Source organism: Scyliorhinus canicula, chromosome 2, assembly GCF_902713615.1.
Source record: "Scyliorhinus canicula chromosome 2, sScyCan1.1, whole genome shotgun sequence".
Taxonomy (NCBI): Eukaryota; Metazoa; Chordata; class Chondrichthyes; order Carcharhiniformes; family Scyliorhinidae; genus Scyliorhinus; species Scyliorhinus canicula.
Window position 1 is genome coordinate 46,504,358 of NC_052147.1, and position 25,670 is coordinate 46,530,027.

The 25,670-nt window shown below is 45.9% G+C and overlaps 1 protein-coding gene and 1 long non-coding RNA gene across 2 annotated transcripts in view; one reads left to right on the forward strand and one right to left on the reverse strand.

The window, feature by feature from the left end:
* The window catches only part of amn (amnion associated transmembrane protein), a 52,061-nt gene extending 26,865 nt beyond the window's left edge, over positions 1 to 25,196 (forward strand). The window contains exons 5-12 of the mRNA XM_038777336.1: positions 3,459 to 3,694; positions 4,692 to 4,829; positions 7,044 to 7,152; positions 10,037 to 10,119; positions 10,991 to 11,174; positions 14,251 to 14,419; positions 15,827 to 15,944; positions 24,473 to 25,196. Coding sequence (XP_038633264.1) covers positions 3,459 to 3,694; positions 4,692 to 4,829; positions 7,044 to 7,152; positions 10,037 to 10,119; positions 10,991 to 11,174; positions 14,251 to 14,419; positions 15,827 to 15,944; positions 24,473 to 24,586 — 1,151 coding nt within the window. The 3' untranslated portion in view covers positions 24,587 to 25,196. The remainder of the gene's footprint in view (positions 1 to 3,458; positions 3,695 to 4,691; positions 4,830 to 7,043; positions 7,153 to 10,036; positions 10,120 to 10,990; positions 11,175 to 14,250; positions 14,420 to 15,826; positions 15,945 to 24,472) is intronic.
* Positions 1,741 to 13,428, reverse strand: LOC119953271. The gene is made up of 3 exons (XR_005457982.1): positions 13,289 to 13,428; positions 3,560 to 3,640; positions 1,741 to 3,216 (listed from the first exon to the last, which is right to left on the reverse strand). It is a non-coding gene; the product is annotated as an uncharacterized LOC119953271 (long non-coding RNA).
* Positions 25,197 to 25,670: the final 474 nt, after the last annotated feature.

Genomic DNA, 25,670 nt, shown 5'->3' on the forward strand with positions numbered 1-25,670 from the left:
GGATAAATTCTTTACTGTGAAGGGCGCAGCACCACCCAGCAATCCAGCCTCAGCCATCTTTCTTCCTGCTGGACTCACCTGCTCACTCGACGGTGGACTTTCGCTCACCCCCTTCTTTCTAGTGCCCTTCTTCTGGGCCTTCAACATCTCCCACGTTACTTCTACCCTCGTGCACCAGCTCATTCAAAAACTACCCCAGAAACCGGGAATTAAAGTCCACAAACCAGAGCCTCAAGCAGGAGCCACCCGAATTGTGACCTCCACCTACATGCCAACACTGGAAGTCGCTCCACCCTTGTTAATGTCAACGTTAACGCTAACCTTACTTCCAAATTGTAAGTGCTTTCAATCCCTAGTGTTGACTAACATCTTTAGTGTATTTCAATTATAAATCTTTGCAAGCTAGAGCACAACTGATTAGTGTACACAGGCAGACAGACTGCTGTCAGCAGTAAGTCAATAACCACGGGGCATAGATTTAACATAAGGGGCAGGAGATTTAGAGGGGTTTTGAGGGGAAACCTTTTCGCCCAGAGGGTGGTGGGGATTTGGAATTCACTGCCTGAAAGGGTGGTAAAGGCGGGAACCCTCACGACATTTAAGAAGCATTTAGATGAGCATTTGAAATGGCAAAGCATACAAGGCTATGGATCAAGTGCTGGAAAATGGGATGAGAATAGATAGGTGCTTGATAGCTGGTGCAGACACGATGGGCTGAAAGGCCTCTTTCAGTTCTATAAAACTCGATGACTCTAAAATAAAATACCTAACACAGGTATTATTTTGAACGATTACCTCTTGCTGTCTGCGAAGCTGTGCCAACAGAACATTGTGCATGTTTTTCACCATTTAAGCCTGTGGTTTTTCCCCATGCCCTCTTGATATTATCGAGGGACCACTGTCCTTTGGGGATATCAGATTTTGATTCAATTTTCCTTGAAACTTCAGACAGTCCAAATTGTCTACGAATCAAAAAACCAAGATCACCAATATATCGTCAATAGAGACATCCGGTACGGTGCGACCTCCCTTGAAAGTTGTGGGAAGTAGTTCTCTACCATTTCAAGGTTCTGAATCTATTGTAGGATTCATTTCCGCCATAAACTCAACCTTACACCCAATTTTTTGGTAGTCAACTATGTGTAATCTGTGTACACGACCGCGACTATTCTTCCAGTCCCGTTTTATTTTAGTTTCAATGATCGGCACCTGATTGAATTAACGCAGTCTATAAAAAGGTCGTTTCTAGAGGTTGAAGCACTGCTTGATGCGGCTTTAAGACTTTTAATGGGTGAAAAAGATGTTTCTTACCCCAGTCTAGCTGTTTTTCTTTGGGTCTTCCGTCCTTCTTCGCTTCTGTTAGCGGTACGATTGTTCGTCTTCCGACGTCCTCCGATTCTCCCCGATCGTCTCCGACTTGTTCCGAAGATTTCCGAACCTCTCCGATTTTGTTTCAGCGCTCCTCCCCTTTTGCCAAACTACACCAGTTGGAAGAGATCTACCATGCGGAATTAGTGAGGAACTTGCGACACTAAAACTCAGTCGAAATTTGAGTTGAAACTTCTCGGATGCAAACAAGAATCGTTTATTGCCTCTATTTGATTACAACTGAGAGTCACTTAAATCTTATTCTCGAATAAGTCCAGCTAGCAAAAAGGACTTAAAGAGAAGCAACTTTCACACAATTTAACTTTTAAAATAATACAGAAATGGTTTCTTGCTCACGGCAAAACAGCTTGCATTTACTTCAAGAGTTAGAGTGGAAAAGTGAAAAATAGAGATAGCGAATAGTTTAGATCAAAGTATAGAATGATCCGGATAAAGATGGCCATACGGACCTTCACGGTTATAGGAAATCATATCAGTCTTTAGCCATCTATCTACACCTCTAAGTAATCCTAATTGGTTTGGGTTAGAATCAAATGAGTTTGATTTGAAGGTTAGCTGTCAATCTTTAAATTGCAACATTAACTTTAAATGTTTCATGTCTGACTACTTGTGCAGGTTATGGAATGCAATTCTGTGCTGTTACCATGACTAGTTTAAACTGGACTTCTGCTGACTTAGCTGTTAGCTACATTGTAGACAATAGTGCCTTAATGTTGCTGTGGTGCCTGCCCTGTCCTTGAATTGATATCTGGTACAGCTTGTGTTTTAATGTCACACTGTCTTGCAAATGTATTTGCTAGAACAATGGAGCTCAGTAAAAGTAAATTATGCTGTGTCATGCTGTTTTGTGTCTCTATTGAAGCTATGTATTTTGAGATGACCTGAGGTTATGAGTGAATTTAAAACTGGGGCTTACTATTTTATGCTAAATAGCCATCTTTTACCTATCAGGTGTATTAGAAAATAGTTGATTTCTACACAGGTCTCTAGAAAAGATCATTTTGCCCTTGATACTTTTTCTATATCCTGACTCCAGTGAAGGCTCCCTTGGCTTTTGCTGTTAGTTCTGGGTCACAACCTTCAGGCAATTTTAGATCAATGTTCCCTCTTTCGTTCTGCTCCTTTTGCACATCAGTGACCTCCTGGACTCGACATTGCACTGCACATTCATGAGCTGTTCTCAGATTACGAGCTCTCAGTGCACGCAGCCTTCATTCCGTTTCTGATACAACTGGCTGAATCAACACACCTTGATCTTTTCCATACCCTTCAACAAGGAAGAAAAATGTCTTGTTTCTCCTAATTCTGCAAAGACGCTCTATAGCCACAGCTATACAGTTGGAATCTCTCCAACAGCGATCATCTTTTAAATGAAAACAGAACCAAAATACGCACAAGAGGGTCTTTCAGCACTTGTATGTTAAACATTTCTCTGTTCCTTTCACGAGGCAAATACACCTGCCCTTTCTGCATTTGCAGAGCGTTGAAATCGAGATTTCAGCTCTAATGTCTTCTTTTCCAAAACCTCAAAAACGTGCAACTTCTTGCAAGATGTTCCTTCCTCCAGCGGTCCTGACACATGCTTCAGGTTTACCTCTGAAGCTGATTAAAATCTGTCACAGGTCCTTCCCCTCATTCCTATCAAGGGTCTTGAGCTCAATTCTCAATCAAGCCCCGACTGGCCGTCAGAACAAATTTCACACAATTCACCACTGATCACCACGATTGTCCCTCAAAGAAGCTGTGATGCACGCTGTTGTGAGAAATGGTACAATTCGGCACCGATGTAGTAGTGGACAGGCTTCCGGAATTCCAGTCAACGCGCACCTGTAGGGGGGGTTTCCAGCAGTATTTTTTAAACGGATGCAACCCATGACACAGATAACAAAGTTCAATATTGACACAGGGTTCACAAGGTGAGAAATACTTAAATTCCCAGCAATAATTGTTTTTCCTAGATTGAGAACAACAAATAATCCCACACAGAAAGGAAACGTATGGAACAATTAAGAGTGAGACATTAAGTCTGGAGTGCTAAAATGTCATACCCTATTTCTTTTTAACCACAGGCGAGGATATCACTTTCAAAGACCCCAATCAGTATAAATGGTATGATCTCAAATATTGGCACACAGCTTTATCAATGAGTGACCTGGAAAATGAGAAATACCTGTTTACTTTGGATGAGGAAGGCGTCCCTTGCCAACATGACGATGTAATTTTCAGACCTGGCACATCTTTTCGTGTGGACCTGGACAGTGATGTACAAATTATCAATGTCAAAACCATTTCTATAATGAATAGGGTGAGTCCTCCATTTCTTCAACTGCTACCTGAGTTTTGATCCTGTATATTAATCCACAGCACCCATAATTCCCAATTTAAAATATATGGGGAAAAAAGTGGACGAGCAGCCATGATCGCATTGAATGGCGGAGCAGGCTCAATGGGCTAAAATGAAAGCAAATTACTGTGGAAGCTGGAATCTGAAACAAAAACAGAAAATGCTAGACCATCTCAGCAGGTCTGACAGCATCTGTGGAGAGAGAAGGGAGCTAACATTTCGAGTCTGAATAACTCTTTGGCAAAGAGAAATCTGGCTGTGATTGTGGTAACTTTGGCGTAAGCATCAATCTCATATCAACATTCTGTGCTGATCTTAGAGTCATTCTGACTCTTTGTCAAAGCTTTTTGAAGGCTTTGATAAATAGTCATTCAGACTCGAAACATTAGCCCCCTTCTCTGTCCACAGATGCTGTCAGGCCTGCTGAGATTGTCCAGTATTGGCTGTTTTCCTTTAGGCTCAATGAGCTGTTTGGCCTATGGCTGCTCCTATGTTCCTCTCAAGCTCGTGATTCGCAGAAAGGCCTATAGAGGAAAAAAATGGCAAATTGGGTCTGGCCATTTTTCAAGGGTCCGACAGATATACCCGACCCTTAAAATGTGGCTAGACCCAAATTGGGCCCAATAGGCCTGTTTTTGAATGTCTCTGGGAAAAGGAGCTGCCCTGGTCTGAGCAGGGTCAGGGTTTTCTAGATATGTACATGGCCAAGTCAATGGCTGCCACTGGAAAGGTAAACTATATATGTTTCTGTTCCACAGCACTCATTCCTGCCATAATTGGCCAATCACTTGCTGCATCTTCGGCCCTCATGGGACTTAGTGGCACTTGCAAACTGGTCGACATGAATTTCTAGACCTTCAGCGCGTTGACAAATTAATTTATTGCAAAATAACGACACTAGGTAGCGTATTTGCTTATTTAAATGACATGAGGCTGAATATTTTGTTTCATATAATAGAAATTTGCCAGCAATGACATGTTTGCAGAGCATCAGTGGTCAAATACTGGAAAACTACAGTTCCAAGGAAATGGATCAATTGCTGTGACTAACACCAAGTGTGAAGATAAATCTGGCTGTGAGTGTGGTAACTTTGATGTAAGCATCAAGCTCAAATCAAATTTCAGTGCTAATCTTAGATTTGTCAAGCATACATTTTCTAGACTTCCATTAAGTTATTTAGACAGTGCCAAAACATAAGCTTTCAAAAGGTTCCAAAATAGACACTTCCGTGGATAATAAATGTAACAATTTTTGACTTTCAGATATTTGTTGGCAATAGGATAAGAAGAATCTTTATGCTGTTGGCTTAACAACATTTTAACCTTCACTCGAATATTTCTGTCATTCTGACTGCAAACACTTACATCCATAAGTGCGATGTTACTGTCTATGAACCAGAATGTGACATTATGTATGCCTGGGCCAGCTGTCAGCTTGGCTTCCTTTCACACCATTCTGGCCTCTGAGTCAGGATCCATTCTATACTTGAGCTAATAGTCTAGACAGACAGTCTTGTGCAGCGCCAAGCGAGTGCTGCACTGTCCAACAAGCTGTCATATGAAACCCTAAACTGTGTGCTTGCTGTGGTGACTGTAAAGGGTCGCGAGGGCAAGTTCAAAGAAGAACGGGAAGTTCCTCTAATATCCAGACCATCATCAAAAATAGATGTTCTGGTCGTTCATTCATGAGGATTTGCTGTGTGTAGTGGCCCTACTGCATTTATCTGAACAACGTAGGAGGCACGGTAACACAGAGGTTAGAACTGTTGCTTTACAGCGCCAGGGTCCCAGGTTCGATTCCCGGCTTGGGTCACTGTCTGTACGGAGTCTGCACGTTCTCCTTGTGTCTGCATGGGATTCCTCCGGGTGCTCCGGTTTCCTCGCACAAGTCCTAAAAGGTGTGCCGTTAGGTAATTTGGACATTCTGAATTCTCCCTCTTGTGTACCAACAGGCGCCGGAATGTGGTAACTCGGGGCTTTCCACAGTAACTTCATTGCAGTGTTAATGTAAGCCTAGTTGTGACAATAAAGATTATTAGTATTATTATTAAGGACTCTAGTTGGTTATAAAGTGCTTTGGAATATTCCGAAGATATGGTTTTGGAAATGTAAATCTTCTCTTTCTTCTGAATGCAATATTGCCTCTTATTAGCTTCCTGCAATTCACACCAAACATTTTATGCTCTTGCAGTCTTCTGATAGCCACACAAGTGAACACTCCATTGGACCATGTGAATTGGGCCATAAACTAACATTGAAATTTATTGCAAGCAAAGGTTAAGCAGAAGCAGATTGTTCATTCAGCACTTCTCACTTGGTTATAAACTTTCTCACAGATCTCCTTGAAGGCAAAAATGACGAAAAGGTGCGATTTTTGTTAATTCTCGCACTAAAAATAAACTTATATCACAGATTTCTTTGCGATCATCGTGAAGTCTCTACATGCTACCCAGGCTCCAGTATGCTTGTGTCTCCAGTGACCCAAAGGGACAAGATTTCAATCAACCCGATTCAATAGAAAGATATCTGGGGGGGAGGGGGTTAGTTAACTGGAAGTTTGTCTCATGATAATATGCTACTTACCTTGCGCATAAAATGTGTTAAGGCCCACTGGTGTCATGGCAACTGTATTTGGCTGTGTTGACTTTGGGCTCTGGCTTGCGTCACAATGTAAACTCTAGCCACATCTACAGAGTGTGGATCCCGTCTCTCCTGGAGACTTGCAAATGCTCAAACATAAATGTAAAGTGTCAGTCGCTATTTCTTAGGTCGAGATTAACAACGTACAAACAAGAAAGCTAAGGGTAATCTGAAAACGTAGAATAGAAAATTAATAGGCCAGCGAGCCCCTGCTGAGAGAGCAGACAAGTTGAATTTTTAAAGTTTTCTCCAAGGGTTTACATCTAAAACACCAACTGCTCTTCTCCCCAACAGCATCGGTGTGGAACATAGTCACCCTTGTCCCGACCACGAGTGAGAAATTACAATTAGAGAGGAAGGATGTTAGACTTAGCTTCCTTAGCACACAGGAGGCGGAGTAATTTGTACGATGTCGAGCAATAAATCATTCCGTCTACACCTCTGATCAAATTTACCACTTTATGCATTTCAAGTGGAGGAGAAAGATGCTGCCAAGTTGAAAAGAAGTATAGAGAGCACCTGGAGGGGCTGTGTAGAGAAGGAAATAGACAAGAAAAGTTGCTGTGGGAGAACAGAACGTCTCTCAACAATAAAGTGGGAATAGCAGACAAACACAGCCTATTAAATGACTGAACACACTGTGCTTCCATAACTCATGTTTTATTTGCAGAATCACAGAAGGATTTGTTCTAATTTGCAACAAGGATCAGAAAACCATTTCCCAGGGCTTCTTTGTACAAGCCCATTGAAGCCTCAAGGACACTGCAGTAAAGTGTGTGGTGAGTGTTTGCTAATGTTATATTTAATTTATATTCAAATATGATCTACTTTGATTTTTTTTTAGATCTCTGACACCCAGTTGATTTACATTTAACTGTTTTATGTGAATTGTGTGTCTATTAATGTGAGGGATGTTACTATTACGAGAATGGGGAATTTTCCATTTCCAGCACCCAGCTTTCCCCTGTCAGGTATAGGGCAATTAAATTCTGAGTACAGCTTCCTCTTGTCTGCCCAATGACTACCTCAGCACATACTAAAGGAAAGCTGCCAATTGTGAATTAAAATGATGACTTTTTATTGGCCACCTGAATTGGATGACCAGTTTAGAGCCAAATTAGGAGCAGTTGAGTGAGCAATTGAATAGGACCCGAAATTAGTCTAAACTCAATGTTAGTTTGTCGCTAAAAATTATTGAGTAAACAGACAAAATCTAACAATCCAGCTTCCCTGCAGGATTTTAATGTATACCAATGATAACGTGAGAACAATATGTGAACACGACAACAGATAAAGACTGTGGTCCATCCAGCTTGTGTATCGTAACTGTAATATGTTATGTTGATATTTTGTGTATTACAATATATATGCTCTCTGCCCCAGTCAAAACTGAGGTGAAAAACAGTTAATAACCCAAGCCAATATAGTGGGGAGAATATCAGGAAAAATCATCTTTGACCCATGTAGGCTGTCATGATATGCAGACACACACATTTAAAAAAATAATAATTTAGTGTAGCCAATTCATTTTTTTCCAATGAAGGGGCAATTTAGCGTGGCCAATCCATCTACCCTGCACATCTTTGGGTTATGGGGGCGAAACCCATGCAAACACAGGGAGAATGTGCAAACTCCACACAGACAGTGACCCAGAGCCGGGATCGAACCTGGGACCTCAGCGCCGCGAGGCAGCAATGCTCACCACTGTGCCACCGTGCTGCCCATGCAGACACACATAATGATATACAGACAAGCAGCTAATGGACACAGAACAGGACATGACCAATAAGCAGGCAGGACACTCAGGGGTGGGATCTGACTAGAAAAGACACAAGGCACTCACACTCCGCCTCTTTCCACTGATGAACAACTAGAGAGTCAGTCAAGGGTGTTGTTACAATCTCACACCTCCACCACGTGGCTAAGAGCTAGTCTGGGTCAGTCAGACAGAGTAACCACACTTAAGGTAGCAGAGAGTCGAACTCACAGAGAACTGTGCTAACTGTGTTATTAGTTCAATAAACCTGATTGAACTAACTTCAAGGTCTGGAGTATCTTTCTGATCTAAGCTGCATCCAGTTGCAGCCAGTGTTAGACCAGTGTACCTAACACGACATAAGCGATCAAAACAAATCGAAGGGCCTGTACTGCGCTGTAATGTTATATGTTCTATGTTTTCTCAAGGGATTTATTTTTTTCCTGTATAGCCATATCCAATTTGTACATTCAATTCAATGATTAGCATCCACACTGAAAAAAGGAGTTCATTTTCAAAAAGGGTCCAAGCATGTACTTTAGAAACATATCTCTACAGTGCAGAAGGAGGCCATTCGAACCATGGAGTCTGCACCAACCCTCTGAAAGAACACCCTACCTAGTCCTCTCCCCCGCCCTATCCCTGGAACCTCATAATCTTTGGACACTATAGGACAATTTAGTATGGCCAATCTACCTAACCTGCACATCTTTCGATGTGGGAAGAAACCGGAGAAATCTGAGTAAACCCATGCACACAAGGGAGAAGGTGCAAACTCCACACAGACACCCATAGCCAGAACTTAACCCGGGTCCCTGGCGCTGTGAGGCAGCAGTGCTAACCACTGTGCCACCCCTTGTTTCTAGTATCACGATTCTAGTATTCGATGTGCAGGTCTATCAAGTGCATAAATGCACGTTTAAATCAACATGTCCAACAAGGATCAGGTCCTGTATCCGAAATAAACAAAAACAAATGAACTTGCATTCCTATAACAGCTGCCACATTTCAAGATATCCCAAATTAAGCCAACTTTTGGAGTTGTAATGTTGGGAACTGCAGCAGCCAATTTGTCCAACATTAAATAATAAAGTAAACATGGTTTTACTTCTATCGGTTGAGAGAGAAATATTGGCCAGGATATCCATGAAAGTTCCTGCTCTTTGAATAGAGCTGTGACATCTTTTACCCATTTGAGAGGGCAAGGTGGTCTCAGTTTGACATTCCAACCAAACAATAGCATCTTCAAAAGGTGCCGCAATCACTTAGTATTCATTGAGCTATCATCCTATATTATGTACTCAAATCCTGGGAGGGGAGCTTGAACCAAGAACTGCCTGACTCAGAGGTGATGGTGCTACCACTGAACCAAAGCTGGCACCTAACCCATTCAATGGTTTCCATTGTGTACATCACAATACCTGTACATGTAGAAATTTGTACGGCCAGTTGAATTCTAAGGATGTATTTACCATTCAACACTGATACCGATGTGAGTCAGTTTCCCTTCCCAGTAATGCTATGATCCCTTTGTGAATATAATCCGAATCTGGAGGTTTGGCCAAAACTGACATTTCTGGATGGGTTCTTGCTCCCCTTCATACTGGAGTCAATGGATCCTGCCACCCAATTTGCACTTACCCAAATTTAGTACCAATGTGCTTCAGATTGACACAGAATAAGGAACTAGTGAGCGCAAGTCTAAAATAACTGTCCAACCTACAATTGTAAAGTGTTGTCCCTTCAGGGAAGCAGCTAAATTATCACTTGTACCTCATATTTGTAAGATACATTACCACACCACAGACCAATTACAGGTTAAGTGAGATTATTACATAATTCTGCAGTGGTGAATTTTCCAAAAGACTGGATCAATAACAAATTATTGCTGTCACATTGAATTCCAGGTGCCATTATTGATTTAGAATATGGTCCACAGTTTGATCTGGAATCATATCGGGCCCAACTCGTTTTCTCATTCCTTGGCTTGGTACGTTGTCTCCGAATCTCATTTCTTGGAATAAAGCTGGTCGAGCAGCATCAGCCGAATATTTTATAACTTTTGCTTTTGTTCTGCTGTCTTTCTAATTCAGAGGGGAAATGACACCCAAAAATGATAATGCACAAAGATTCCATGCTTTCCCTGCTCTGCTCTTTGGATACTCTGAAATTCCTCCCTAATGACCGTAAGGTGCTATAAAGATATGGGGCAGAATTCTATGGCCATTCCCGCTGGGGGATTTCCCTGTCCTGCCAAAGTCGATGGGCTTTTCAACGGTTCGTTGCATTTTCCAGCCCCCCCCCCCCCCACCGCGCCACAATGTGGGTGGTAAAGTTCCACCACATTGTCGTCGACTTCCTCTGGAACTAATACTTCACCAATACATAGACCGAGGGCTCTAAAACATGACTGGTTTCTAATGTTTAGGTCATGAATTGATAGCAGCAAACAGTATGGTTAAATATTGTAAATCTTATAATAGAAATGGAACTACTCTTCACCATCAGGGCCCCTTCAAACCAGATGGCATCTTCATTGTGAATTGATATTTAAACCTGACCGTAAATAGAAAGAAATTCGAAAGAATGACGGCTATAATTCTTTAGAATGTTGGACTTATAGGGATTTACAGTGAAAGCTAGAACTGCAAAGAGAGGATGGTTTTGAATTTTGTCACATGCTCATGTTGGTATTTTGACTATGAGTAGAAATGAGTTTGTTTTCAGTGACGCCGGTGACCAGCTCTGAGCCTTCACATGAAGTGGGTCTACGAGCCTCACATCATGATAACGTTGCCTCCTGAATATTTTATATTTGTCTCTTATTCGATGTAGCTCAATGTTTATTTTCATTTTATCAGAAGAAATATGAAGGTGTACAAATGTCGGTGACAAAAGTCTACAAAAGACAGTCTTCAAAGAAAATCGGCCCAACTGACGCCGTCCCCCGTATTCAGATTGTTTTAATTGACGAGGTTAAGTCAGCACCAGGAACACTTGCAGCTGAATTGGCGGAGGAAATTATGGAGGACATCACCTCCCGAGGTAACGATGTTAGTTCTGGTACAATTGATAAAATTATCAGGCCGCTGGGGTAGAGACTTGCGCTATTGAGCCGTGTTCTCGAAGTTGGTACTTCAAGCCAATTCTGAAGATGAGCTGTGCTGTTTATGATCTGGACTGGGCATTTATATCTCCCACTGTTTCTGATAACAAACTGAGGAAATATTTAGTGAGGAAATAAAACAGAAAATGCTGGAAATACTTTTCAAGCCTGGCAGCATCGATATGGAGAGAAACACAATGAATTCTCCCACCCGCCTGTGGTGGGCAGAGAATCTGGCGAGTGCCAAGTCAGGAAGCCGCCGATGTTATATCCCGTTGCAATTTTGCCAATGGCTGATCGGTCTTCCTGCTGGCAGGTGGCGCGAAAGCTATTTGCATTCATTTGCAACTCATGAATTATTCGCCGGCACCATGCTCGCCAGCTCCCCGCTAACAAGGTTGAGCCACACTTAAGCAGTACTTGCTCAGCCAACCCCAGCTAGCTCGCAACAATGGAGCCGAGGAGACAGGCCCCAAGATTCGTGAATGCAGATCTGGGGAGGCTCCTAGATGCAGTGGAGGCCAGGAGAAATGTCCGAGTGTCAAAGAGGGTCAGCCACATGGCAGCCAGCGCTGCCTGGGACGAGGTGGTGGCAGCTGTGAGCGCCGGGAGTGTGACCAGGGGGACTGGCCTCCAGTGCCGTAAAAAGGTGAATGACATAGACTGGGCAGCACGAGTGAGTAGACCAGCCCAGGGTCTGCCAACGCCCACTGAGCACTGGGGTGGCAAGCCCTGTGCCCTGGGGTCCTTGCTTGTGGGCAAAGGTGGCTCCTCACCTCCTCGACTCCCCGCAGAAGCCCTTACCCCAGGTACACATTTTTTAAAAGGAGTACTAATCGGCGCCAGCGTAAGCACTTGCTGGGGAGGCTGATGAATGACAGCGGGCTGTTGGATAAGGAGTGGTTCCCGTTAATTGTATGGAAATAGGGCTTAAGTGGTTTCTTCCCGGCTACAGTGCGATCCCGATTTCGCCTAGGGGAGCTGGGCGGTTGCATCGCTGACTGTTTGGCGCCTGACGGCGTTCTCATTTTCCGGCTCTCCCGCTATTCACTGACCTCATTTCGCTTGAGCGAGAGCGCAACGAGGCTGGAGAATCGCGGCCCACTTTGGCGTCAGACCCAATTGTTGACGAGTGGCATGCACATGGTGACCCTCAATTGGCAAAGAGACTTTGGGGTGAATGCAGAATCGCTTTCTGTCATAGTGCTGCACTCGCCACACTCTGCTGGGTAGATAGGTGCCTGCCTCCATCTCCATGCTGAGCTGGTCTTCATGGACAGTAACGTGCTGCTAGATCCATGTACCCTCCTGTGTCATCGAGTCGGATCAGTACTATACCAGGGGTTGTGGAGTATAGGAATCTCCTTCCCTCCCGATGCCACCCAGCAGTGTCTCTCTGAACAGCCCTATGCTGTGGGACTCATGCAGCCACCACAACAAAGGTCCGAAGCTTGACCAGGGCACGGGTGCAAGGCGAGGGGGCGTGGGGGACTGGTGACCCAACAAATACAAGGGGAGAAATGTGGAGTACAGTTCTGAGGGATCATGTGGTAGGAATGGGAATGCTTTCAAATGGATTTTGAAAAAATTAAAAAATCTAAAATAAGTGTTATTCAAACTGATTGCCGTACATACCACCGAAAAAAATCTTCATTCGTCTTGAAAAGAAATTACGGGTGCGTATCAGTGGAAATAAATGTAAGTCCACCTTTGATTGCAGCATGGAGATTCACCCCTCTATTCACTTGCACTTTGCCATTTTTTGGGCCTTGAGGAGTTTCTCCATGTCGAAGCCATACTTTTCCTGTGCTGGCGAGCAGGACCGGCTCCTCGCAGATCAGGGTGCCATTCTGACCGGCTGCCCCAATATCTGCAATTTCCTCTCCCCCTTTCAGTCCCCCCCCCCCTCCCCCTCACCTCCCCAACCTTTCCTTGGCCCCTCAAATCCCTCCTCAGCTCCCCTCTAATGGGCAAGGACCCCCCCCCCCTCCCCCCCCCCCCCCCCCCCACTGAGCCCAACCTGCCTATTGCACCTTGGCCTAATAGTCCTTACCTGTGTCATGCCCAGCAAGGGCGTCATCCAGATTGCGTTGGGCCTAGCGAGTTGGGTGACTCACAATTGGCCCAGCCCCCAGCGTGGAGCTCGAGTTGGGGCTCTTTTTTGCGGATTCCCTCGTTATGTCCGGCTCAGCGGAGTCATTCAGTTGTAAAAAAAAACAAAGACCGATTCAGTAACCTGTCAAAGACGGATGTGTATGTAAAGATATATTCACTCATCTTGACCTTCAATGAGAACATTCAACTTTTTGTGGCTTTACATCTAGATCCTTGAAGGTAGTCTGTTGGCATTGTCCACAATGCTTCTCTGCTCCCACTGCCTTCAGTGTCTGGAGGAGGCCCTGAGGGAGCAGGATCTCGCTCCTCCTCTGCACCTCCGGCACTGAAACCTTCAAAGCTGCAGCAGAGAACCTTGGAGCACATTTTGTGGTCTGTGGTGCCATTTGCACTCCTCTTTCTGCTCAGAGGCCCTGCTTGGACTAGCTCCAAAATCTGCTCCAGCCAGAATGTGCCTCACCTTTAAGAGGTGAAAGCTGACTTTAAATAGTCGGGGCTACCTTTTAGTGATGCTAGCCTCACATGAACTTGGTTGCCCCACTGAAATGTGGGACCATTCAGCAGCACACTCAGTGCTGTATGGCATTTAAATGAGCAGGCAGCACTAAGTGTGCTTTGTGTATCATTACGAACCACCGTAGATTCATTGCACAGTGCGATCCCCACTTGTCTAATCTAACATTGCCCTTTTGATTTTAACTAGCCTGAATACTTCATGTCTTCAAGAAAGAAATGTTTTATTCTTCTGAATTATTGCTGTAACAAAATAGTTTGTAAAATCCCAAAATGTGATTGAAGAGTTATAGAGCTCATAGCAAAAAAAAGAGACCGCAGTTGGAGCAAAATAATGTTTTGAACTAATGTCCTTCAGCGGGCTGTCTCTGTTCTATTTGCATCCAGGTGACACCTTTGGAATCACGAATGCTGAACTCAGGAAAAGCAGCAACAGTGAAGAACTGGACGGAGGAAGCACGAACGCAGGAAAGATTGTTGGAATTGTGGCTGGTGCTTTCATTGCTGCGCTGTTGATTGGAAATTTGATTTACCTCATCGCTTCAGGAAGAATTAGGTGAAAACAAATTTGTAAAAAGCAATCCTGATGGCCAGACCACAAAGGTTGCAAAGAATTCCGGAAAATATCACAATCTTTAGGCTAAAATGTACACTCTCTGTCAGCGCAGTCCAGTCAGAAGTGATCAAACCAACGGAAAATGTCAGGGAGCTGAATCAGTCCTTTGTTTTCCCCATTTCTGTTGACAGAAATATCTATATATATATACTTGTTTAAATAGTGCGTCCTGATGGCACCACGGTGGAGAATGGGTTTTGCTCGAGTCCCTGAATTAATATGGTTGTTGAAGCTCACTGGGAGACATGAAAATTCAGCTTGTGGAATTCTTTCCAAGCTCATTCCTCTCAGCCACCACTCATTGGTTTTGAATTCTGCCCTCTGCCTTTGGACGGTTCGATGGTACTAAGTATGTTGTTACTCAGAGTCCCCGGACTCCAAAATCAATAAATATGAAGACATCAAAACATAACAGATCTTAAACTTAATCAGAATTCTTTGTGACCGCTTTGTTTTTAGGCCAATGTTGGATAGCGGCGATTTGCTTTAGGAACAGGAGGATCCTGTATGTGATGATGTTTAAATTGGAGGCAGTGGACAAAAAGAGCGTTTTGTATTTGCATCAAAGAGGGAACTGGATGCACCCAGGACTTGGGAATAAGTCACTCTGCTTCTGTTACAAATGCTGTCAGGTTGCAGCCCGTGTGGTTTAAATGGTGCGACAACTGCTTTCAAGCAATTTATACAAATTCTTCTAAGCGTTTAAAAAAAAATAGATTTATGTTAAATCTTAAAAAAGATTTAAAAGTTGGCAAATCAACCCAGGAAGGTAACACACACTGAAATGTAATAGGGTTTCAGTATGAAGGCTGGTCAATTGAGGGGCAGGGAGGATGAAATAGTTCCCAACACAGAGTTATTTCATGTCCTTTGCCCAGCGCTTTGCTTAATTGTACTCCCCAAACTTTTTAATTTGCAAGGATTAGATGCTGAGTGACGCGCGGGGGGGGGGGGGGGGGGGGGGGGGGGGGGGGGGGGGGGGGATTGTTTTTCCATTTGAAGCCTACTTGTGACAATAAGCGATTTTCATTTAATTTCATTATTATCTCATGTGTGGTAGATTGCAGGCTTTTTCAAGCCCTTGTTCAGAATTTTCATTTCCTTGCGGGCAGAATGGTCACTGCTTATTTATTATACAGCTCGATTCTCGGGGAAATCAAAGTGCACCAATCTTTCATGATTGCATCTGAATGCAGCAGCTGGCTTCTGGCTGTGACACGTCCGGCCGACGAACACATCGCAGCAGAGCGATCGAACCTCTGTAGCCATCTTGGGGGATGGCATGGCCAAGTTTGCAGCAACTTGTGTCTTTAAAAAAAAATGATGAAGAGTCTCTTTTCTCTCCAGAGCCAAGATTCCATCAGCTGTCATCAAATTTAGAAAATATAATCAATTTGAAAATGAAGAAACTGCTGACCAAGGATTCAGGAATGTCATGTATGACTCATCAGTACATCTGTCACCTGTGAGTTATGAACATCTGATCCTTTTCCTTTCAAAATAAAACTCTAAATAATGAAGGTTGTTTGAATGATGCTCAAAGGGTTAACCAAATGAGATCGGGTAGCAGTTTGGTGCGTTTGCAGGCAGAGCCTTCGCATATTTGTTTGAAGCTACTTTCTAAAATAGGGAGTTTCCTCAGAATGTGAGGCAGGCAGGAGGCCACACCTCAGTAACCATCACAGAATAGTCCCCCGTCACGTAAGTAGGGAGGAGGAAAGGCCAGGGCAATTAACGCCCAAGGGCTCCGTGGGGAGAACAATATAGACGTGTAGCTGCTCTTCTCGACTGACAGGAAAATCTTTTCTCTAAAACCACAATCCCGTGGCTTCGTGGCCTTGCAGCTAATCAAGTGGTTTGCAAACCTTTTCACCCGTGGGACCATTTAGATTCCCCCTCGCCGTCAAACACAAGGCTGGTTCTGCCGCACCCTCTTTTTTACTGACTGCCACTGCAAACATTACTCATCAGAATTCTGGCAACTTATGAAAACTATAAATAATTCACTGCTTTTTCCACCAACACTTCATAGATTTGTGAATTTAAAAAAAATTAATATCTGAGTAAATTAGTGAACCGGACAGCCCCTTGCGTTCGCTCTGCCATTTTAAATAACCTTGGCTGATCTTCTGCCTCAACTCCCTCCCCCACCCCTGCTCCCCCAATGATTCCTCAACATAGACCAAAAAACATTGGGCCGGATTCTCCGATCGCCGATGCCGGAGAATCCCCGTTTACGCCGGAATCGGGGGCACTGCCGTTTTTGCCATACTCCGCCCCCCTCAAAAACGGCATTCTCAGGGAGTACCAGGCACGCCGTATGGGCGGCTTCAGGAACGTCACCTGAAGCCCTCCCCCGATGCTCCGCTCCCGGTAGGCCGACTCCCTGACGGCGTAAAACACGTATGCTCACACCGTTCGGGGACCGCACGTGGCGGCTGCTGACTGAGTCAAGCAAAGCCCCAGTCCGGGGGGGGCAGCCCTTCCGCTGGCAGGGGGGGCTTCGGCGAGGGCTGAGGGGACTGGTTGAGGGTGGTCCGGGGCTGGCGAGGCTGGTTACAGGTGGCAGTTTTTTTTGCAGGCTGAGTCTGCGCGCGGCTGGCACCATGTTGCATGGCGCAGTCGCCACAGGCCGACGTGCGCATGTGCGGCCACGGAATCGGCCATTCTCCAGCCGTATCCGCAGGTAAAGCCGGGGGCTTTATGCTACGCAGCTGCTAGCCCCCCACAGACAGAGGATCGGTGCGGGGGCGCCACCGACCTTCTGGCCGTAAGACCAGACCGATTCTGCAGACATAGCCGCAGGATCTGAGAATCTAGCCCAGTCAATCTTAGCCTTATTCATGGGTAGAGAATTCACAAGATTCACAATCTCCTGAGTGAAGAAATTCCCCTGCATCTGATCCTAAATGACCAACCCCTTATATTGAGACTGTAACCACACACCCCCCGCCCCCCCAAATTCGAAATCCCCAGCCAGGGGAAACAACCTCTCAGTCTTTACCTAGAATCGACGTCGGACTCCAGGAAGGGCGACATGGTGGCACAGTGGTTAGCACCTTTGCTTCACAGGGTTTGATTCCCGGCTGGGGTCACTGTCTGAGCGAAGTCTGCACATTCTCCCCATGTCTGCGTGGGTTTCCTCTGGGTGCTCCGGTTTCCTTCCAGAAGACCCGAAAGACGTGCTTGTTAGGTGAACTGGATATTATGAATTCTCCCTCGGTGTACCCGAACAGGTGCCGGAGTGTGGCAACTAGGGGATTTTCACAGTAGCTTCATTACCATGTTAATGTAAGCTTACTTGTGACACTAATAAAGATTATTATTATAAGGCTGGGGCTGTTATTTGGCAGAAGCTGAGCGCCGACTCTCAGACACTTCCTGCTATCTCCCCCCAAACCATGACCCCACCACCGAGCATCAAGCCATTGTTTCCAGTACTGTTACTGACCCCACCTCTGGGGATCTTTTTTAAAAATATATATTTTATTACAAACATGTATCAAAACAGGTTAAGGCGAATAAACACCCCGGGAAACATACTTCCCAGCAATCAACTATACAGTCTGTACAGAGTTTTCCTCTTTCTCACCCCCACCCCCGTGACAAACAGCCCCTCAAACACGGTCACAAACATCCCCCACCTTTTCTCAAACCCTCCTGAAGAGCCCCTTCACTCATACTTTATCTTCTCCAACCACAGGAAGTCGTACAGGTCGCCCAACCAAACCGCTACCCCCGGTGGCGATGCCGATCACCACTCCAGCCAAATTCATCGCCGTGCAATCAGAGAGGCAAAGGCCAAGACATCGGCCTTCCTCCTCTCCATGAGCTCCGGCTTCTCTAAAACCCCAAATATCGCCATCAAAGGGTCCAGGTCCACCTCCTCCTCCACTATCCTGGCCAAGACTGCGAACACTCCCACCCAGAATCATTCCAATATTTCGCAACCCCAAAACATGTGCGTGATTCGTTGGCCCCCGCCCACACCTCTCACACCCATCTACTACCCCCTGAAAGAACCCACTCATTCTCGCCCAAGTCATATCAACAACTTCCAGTTCTCCGGCTCTAACTGCCGCCTCTTTACTATGGATGTCCAATCCCTCTATACCTTCATTCCCCACCAGGATGGTCGTCTTCCTCGAACAACGGCCTGAACAATCCCCATCCACCACCACTCTCCTCTGTCTGGCTGAACTTGTCCTCTCACTAAACAATTTCTCCTTTAACATGTCTCACTTCCTGCAAACCAAAGGTGTGGCTATGGGTACCCACATGGACCCCAGTTATTGCCTGCCTCCCTGTTCCAGTCCTACTCCAGTCCCATCTCACAATTCTTTTATAGGGACATCGATGGATGTTTCGGTGCCACTTCATGTTCCCGCCTGGACCTAGAAAAATGCATCGATTTTGCTTACAATTTCCACCCCTCTATTACCTTCACATGGTCCCTCTCCAACATGTCCCTTCCCTTCCTTGACCTCTCTACCTCCATTTCTGGGAATAGACTGTCCACCGACTCCCACAGCTACCTCGACTACAGCTCTGCATACCCCACATCCTGCAAGGACTCCATCCCATTTTCCCAGTTCCTTCGCCTCCATCACATCTGTTCTGACGATGTCGCTTTCCGAAGCGATGCTGCTGACGTCTTCATTCTTTCCTAATCCTGATTTCCCACCCACTGTGGTCGACAGGGCTCTCAATCGAGTCTGACCCATCTCCCGTTGTTCTGCTCTCATCCTACCCCCTTCCTCCCAAAACCAGGATAGGGTCCCTCTTGTCTTCACTTTTCATCCCATCAGACTCTGCATTGAAAGGATCACACTCTGCCAGTTCTGCCAACTCCAGCATGATTCCACCACTAAACACATCCTCCCCTCACTCCCCTTGTCAGCCTTCCACAGGGACTGTTCCATCCAGGATACTCTGGTCGACTCCTCCATCACACCAACAGCTCACCCTTTTTGCAAGGCACCTTCTCATGCGATCGCAGAAGATGTAACATCTGCCCCTTAACCTCCTCCCTGCTCACCATCCAAGGGTCTAAACACTCTTTCCAGGTGAGGCAGCACTTCACGAGCACCTCCTTCAATCTGGTCTATTGCACTTGCTGCTCCCAGTGCGGTCTACTCAAAGTGGAGAGACTAAATGCAGATTGGGTGACCGCTTTGCAGGCCACCTTCTGTCCATCCGAAAGCAGGTCCCAGACCTTCCTGTCGCTTGTCATTTCAACTCCGTCCTAGGGCAGCACGGTGGCGCAGGGGTTAGCACTGCTAACACACGGCGCCGAGGACCTGGCTTCGTTCCTGGCCCAGGGTCACTGTCCGTGTGAGGTTTGCCCATTCTCCCCGTGTCTGCGTGGGCCTCACCCCCCCCCAAAAGGTGTGCAGGTTAGGTGAATTGGCCACGCTAAATTGCCCCTTAATTGGAAAAAAAGAATCGGGTACTCTAAATTTATTTAAAAAGAGAATAAAAACTCTGCCTTGCTCTCACGTCCACATGTCTGTCCTTGGCCTGCTACAGTGAAGCCCAACCCAAACTAGAGGAACTGCACTTCATCTTCTGATTAGGCACATTACAGCCTTCCAGACTTCACATTGAGTTCAACAACTTCAGACTGTGAGAACTTGCCTCGACCTTCACCCCATTTTTATTTTCATTTCTTCCATCAATCTGTCTTCCCCTCAGCCCATTGTCCCCCCTCCTCCTACCCCACCCCACTAGGGCCATCTGTTCCCTGTTCCTAGCTGTCCTTTGACACACTGCTTACCTTTGTTCTGCCATTAACATATTCTGGTCTTTTAATGTGCCACTATCAGCACTCTTCCTAGCTTTAATCATCACATTCCCATTGTCTTTCTGTTCACGATATCTTTGCCCATCTCCACCTATTGCTGGCCCTCTATCCAGCCCCACTCTCTCCACCCCCCCCCCCCCCCCCCCCCCCGCCCCACAACAGTACAAATCTAAACCCATTTCCAGTTCTCTTCACCTTTGACAAAGAGTCATCCAGACCCAAAACATTAGCTCCGTTCTCTCTCCACAGATGCTGCCAGATCTGCTGAGATTGTTCAGCATTTTCTGTTCTTCTTTCGTTCTTTACCTTAGATAAGATACCTTAGATAAAACATAGATGATACCTTAGATAAAACATAGATGATTTGGAGTTGGGGAACAAGGGCAATGTGTCCAAGTTTGCCGATGACACTAAGATGAGTGGTAAAGCGAAAAGTGCAGAGGATACTGGAAGTCTGCAGAGGGATTTGGATAGGTTAAGTGAATGGGCTAGGGTCTGGCAGATGGAATACAATGTTGACAAATGTGAGGTTATCCATTTTGGTAGGAATAACAGCAAACGGGATTATTATTTAAACGATAAAATATTAAAGCATGCCGCTGTTCAGAGAGACTTGGGTGTGCTAGTGAATGAGTCACAGAAGGTTGGTTTACAAGTGCAACAGGTGATTAAGAAGGCAAATGGAATTTTGTCCTTCATTGCTAGAGGGATGGAGTTTAAGACTAGGGAGGTTATGTTGCAATTGTATAAGGTGTTAGTGCGGCCACACCTGGAGTATTGTGTTCAGTTTTGGTCTCCTTACTTGAGAAAGGACGTACTGGCGCTGGAGGGTGTGCAGAGGAGATTCACTAGGTTAATCCCAGAGCTGAAGGGGTTGGATTATGAGGAGAGGTTGAGTAGACTGGGACTGTACTCGTTGGAATTTAGAAGGATGAGGGGGGGGATCTTATAGAAACATTAAAAATTATGAAGGGAATAGATAGGATAGATGCGGGCAGGTTGTTTCCACTGGCGAGTGACAGCAGAACTAGGGGACATAGCCTCAAAATAAGGGGAAGTAGATTTAGGACTGAGTTTAGGAGGAACTTCTGCACCCAAAGGGTTGTGAATCTATGGAATTCCTTGCCCAGTGAAGCAGTTGAGGCTCCTTCATTACATGTTTTTAAGGTAAAGGTAGATAGTTTTTTGAAGAATAAAGGGATTAAGGGTTACGGTGTTCGGGCCGGAAAGTGGAGCTGAGTGCACAAAAGATCAGCCATGATCTAATTGAATGGCGGAGCAGGCTCGAGGGGCCAGATGGCCTACTCCTGCTCCTAGTTCTTATGTTCTTATGTTCTTATCATGCTTCTTCAGAATCTTGCCGGTTTCAATGAGATCACCTCTTACTCTTTGACATTTCAGAGAATATTGGCCCAATTTATTCAGCCTCTCATCATAGGACCTTTCAACGAATGGACCAATCTACAAAGCCTTTGCTGTGCCAACTCCAAAGCAAGAATATAGATATAGAGACCGTGGCCGGGATTCTCCCCTTCCCGGTGGGGTGGGGGGTCCCGGCGTGTCGGAGTGGCGTCAACCACTCCGGCGTCGGACCTCCCCAAAGGTGTGGAATTCTCCACACCTTTAGGGGCCAAGCCCTCACATTGAGGGGCTAGGCCCGCGCCGGAGTGGTTGCCGCTCTGCCGACCGGCGTGAACGGCCTTTTGCGCCCCGCCAGCTGGGGCCGAAAGACCTTCGCCGGCCGGCGGAAGTCCGCGCATGCGCCGGTGCGTCAGCGGCTGTTGACGTCATACCGGTGCATGCGCAGGGGAGGGGGTCTCTTCCACCCCCGCCATGGTGAAGGCCATGGCGGGGCGGAAGAAAAAAGAGTGCCCCCACGACATAGGCCCGCCCGCCGATCGGTGGGCCTCGATTGCGGGCCAGGCCACCGTGGGGCACCCCCCGGGGTCAGATCGCCCCGCGCCCCCCCACCCCAGGACCCCGGAGCCTGCCCGTGTCGCCAATCCCGCCGGCGCCAGAGGTGTTTTAATTCCCGCCGGCGGGAGAGGCCTGTCAGTGGCGGGACTTCAGCCCATTGCGGGCCGGAAAATCGCCGCTAGGGGCCCACCGACTGGCGCGGGGGGCCCGCCGACTGGCGCGGGGGGCCCGCCGACTGGCGCAGTGCGATTCCCGCCCCCGCCGATTCCCAGGTGGCGGAGAATTCGGGCCACGGCGGGGGCGGAATTGACGCCGGCCCCGGGCGATTCTCCGACCCCCACGGGGGGTCAGAGAATTCCGCCCCATAACTCTGCACAGCACTTCGGTGGCCTCACCCAAGTTCAAAGTTTCTATATTCTTGTATTCCAGTCCCTTTGCAATCAAGGTCAGAACCAAATGCACATGTGTACAGGTTGTTCCTCCAATATTCTCTGCTGAAGACTCCAGCATAGTGCAGGATCAGGAGAGGAGCAGAGCCTGTTCTGTGATTAACTTGCATAATCAAATAACTAAGCTGATGCTTATTTTTCATTTTGCTAATGTAGAATAGTACAGGCACAGCATTATCAGAGGTTCTGAAACCAGCTGCAATAAAGGCAAGTGGAAAGTAAACCCAGTAACCTCTAATAAGATCAACAATGCAATCTGCTGGACAGCCTTCTTCGAGGCTATGTCCAAAGTGGTGGGGGTGAGGGTGGAGCCATGCCCGATAGTGGCGGTCTTCGGGGTTTCAGACCAGCCAGATCTATTCCTGGGGAGGAGGGCGGACGCCCTTGCCTTTGCCTCCCTGATTGCCCGCCGTAGAATCCTGTTTGGCTGGCGGTCAGCAGCACCACCCAGAGCTGCAGACTGGCTGTCCGACCTCTCGGAATCTCTCCAAATGGAGAAAATCAAATTCGCCATCCGAGGGTCGGACGACGGCTTCCACAGAACGTGGGAGCCATTCATGCAACTGTTCCGGGACCTGTTTGTGGCCAACGTACATGAGGAAGAATAGTTGGGTGGAACCAAGAACCAGGGGAAAATGGACGGGAATCGGGGGAAGGTAGCCGGGGGGGGAGGGGGGGGGGGGGGGGGTTTACGGGCTCGGTATGGGGGTTTGATGGCAAGCCAAGGCCCAAAACCAAACTATAAATAAATGCCTATAAACATGTGCCTCGGCCATATTGGGGAATGTAAAATATGTATGCTGGCTAAAGGGGGCGGCCACAATTGTTGTTATGAAGATGCTTACCTGTAAATATTCATGTTAAATTTTTGTGTTTTCCTTTTTTTTTTCTCTCTCTCTAATAATTTGTAATTTGTCATATATAAAATATGAAAACTCAATAAAAAACATTTATAAAAAAAAACAATGCAATCTGTAACCATAGAACCACAGAATTCCTACAGTGCAGAAGGAGACCATTTGGCCCAGTAAGTTTGCACCTACCCTCTGAAAGAGCACCGTACCAAGACCCAGTTCCCGTCCCCCCCACCCCCATAACACCATAACTCCACCTAACCTGTACTTCTTTGGAAACTAAGAGGCAACTTAGCATGGCCAATCCACCTAACCAGCACTTCTTTGGAAACTAAGGGGCAACTTAGCATGGCCAATCCACCTAACCAGCACTTCTTTGGAAACTAAGGGGCAACTTAGCATGGCCAATCGGCCTAACCTGTACTTCTTTGTAAGAAGTCTTACAACACCAGGTTAAAGTCCAACAGGTTTGTTTCAAACACGAGCTTTCGGAGCACGGCTCCTTCTTCAGGCTCTTCAGAGAAGGAGCCGTGCTCCGAAAGCTCGTGTTTGAAACAAACCTGTTGGACTTTAACCTGGTGTTGTAAGACTTCTTACTGTGCTCACCCCAGTCCAACGCCGGCATCTCCACATCATGTACTTCTTTGGACTGTGGGAGGAAACCAGAGCACCTGGAGGAAACCCACGCAGACACGGGAAGAAAGTGCAAACTTCACACAGACAATCACCCAAGGCAGGAATCAAACCCAGGTCCCTGGCTGTGAGGCAGCAGAGCTAACCACTGTGCCACCATGCCACATATTTGATATAGATTCTACAGCATTGTTACAAACAAACTTATCAAAATGTTCTCAGGATTCAGATGATGTAATAATAATAATATTCATCATCATCATCTTTATTAGTGTCGCAAGTTAGACAATATGTATATAAATATCTCGATCCAAACTAACCTCTGTCTCTTTTGTAGGATTCTGATGACCTCTACTCTGGAGAAAATACAATATACATTGTCGCAGGTCAATCTGGGACCAATTTTGTTAATCCGCTCTTTGAACAGGATTTCAACGAGGAAAGTTGTTAAAACTTTGCACTGCACATATGTTCACTTTTAATACTCTGAAAACCGATTGAACTCGCAAGAAGTTACTTGCTTCTCCACAGACCAATCACAGGAGGAAAATTTGCTTGTTATTGACAATTTTAGAAAAAAATTGGTATTAATTTTAATTTCAAACCTGGCCAAATGAAAGTTTTCTCCGACGGCAATGAACACGGAGCGGAAATTCAGTGGTATATAAAAGTATATAATTTTCAACATATTTTTAATACGTGATACGTTTTTGCTTTTTTAAAATTTTGAGTACCCGATTCTTTTTTTCCAATTAAGGGGCAATTTAGTGTGGCCAATCCACCTACCCTGCACATCTGAAGGTTGTGGGGGTGAGACCCACGCAGACATGGGGAGAATGTGCAAACTCCACACGGACAGTGACCCGGGGCTGGGATCGAACTTGGGTCCACGTTTTTGCTTTTCGATCTACAGACATTATTCAGCTTAGCAGCTGTCCATTAGAAACCAAACATTCCCAGTGCCAAAGAAAAAGCTTGTGAATGCACAGCATACCCCTTCGTTTCTGTCTGATACTCCATCGTCTCTTCTGGTCTTACTCACTAATGCACTTAATTGAATTTTGGACCGAATTAAGAAAAAAATAATTAGAGAAGATCGACAGATGATCGACAACAATGGTGGGGGGGGGGGGGGGGGAGGGGAGGAAGGAAACATAACCTGAATGAGATACCGAACTGAAAAGGCAAAAAATGAAAGAAGAACAGCAAAACAGATGAAAGAATCTTTTTGATGGGCAGCTAAACTGACAGGAACTGGGTTAACGCTTCATTTATCCTCCAATCGCTATAATGAATCCTCCTCATTTCAATCTGGATTATCAGCATTGAATGCCAGCTAACAGAATTTAATACTTGTGCTGGTCAGACTCGGTCTGTATTCAGCTTCTGATATGATTAAATTGTCAACCCAGCAGAGACAGACTATTCCTTTTCACAGAGAATGACACCAGACATTTATAACCTTCTAATAGCTGTTCACTCTTGAACCAGGCCAAACGGTGAAGGTTTTACTTTGAACCATGAACAGGCTACTT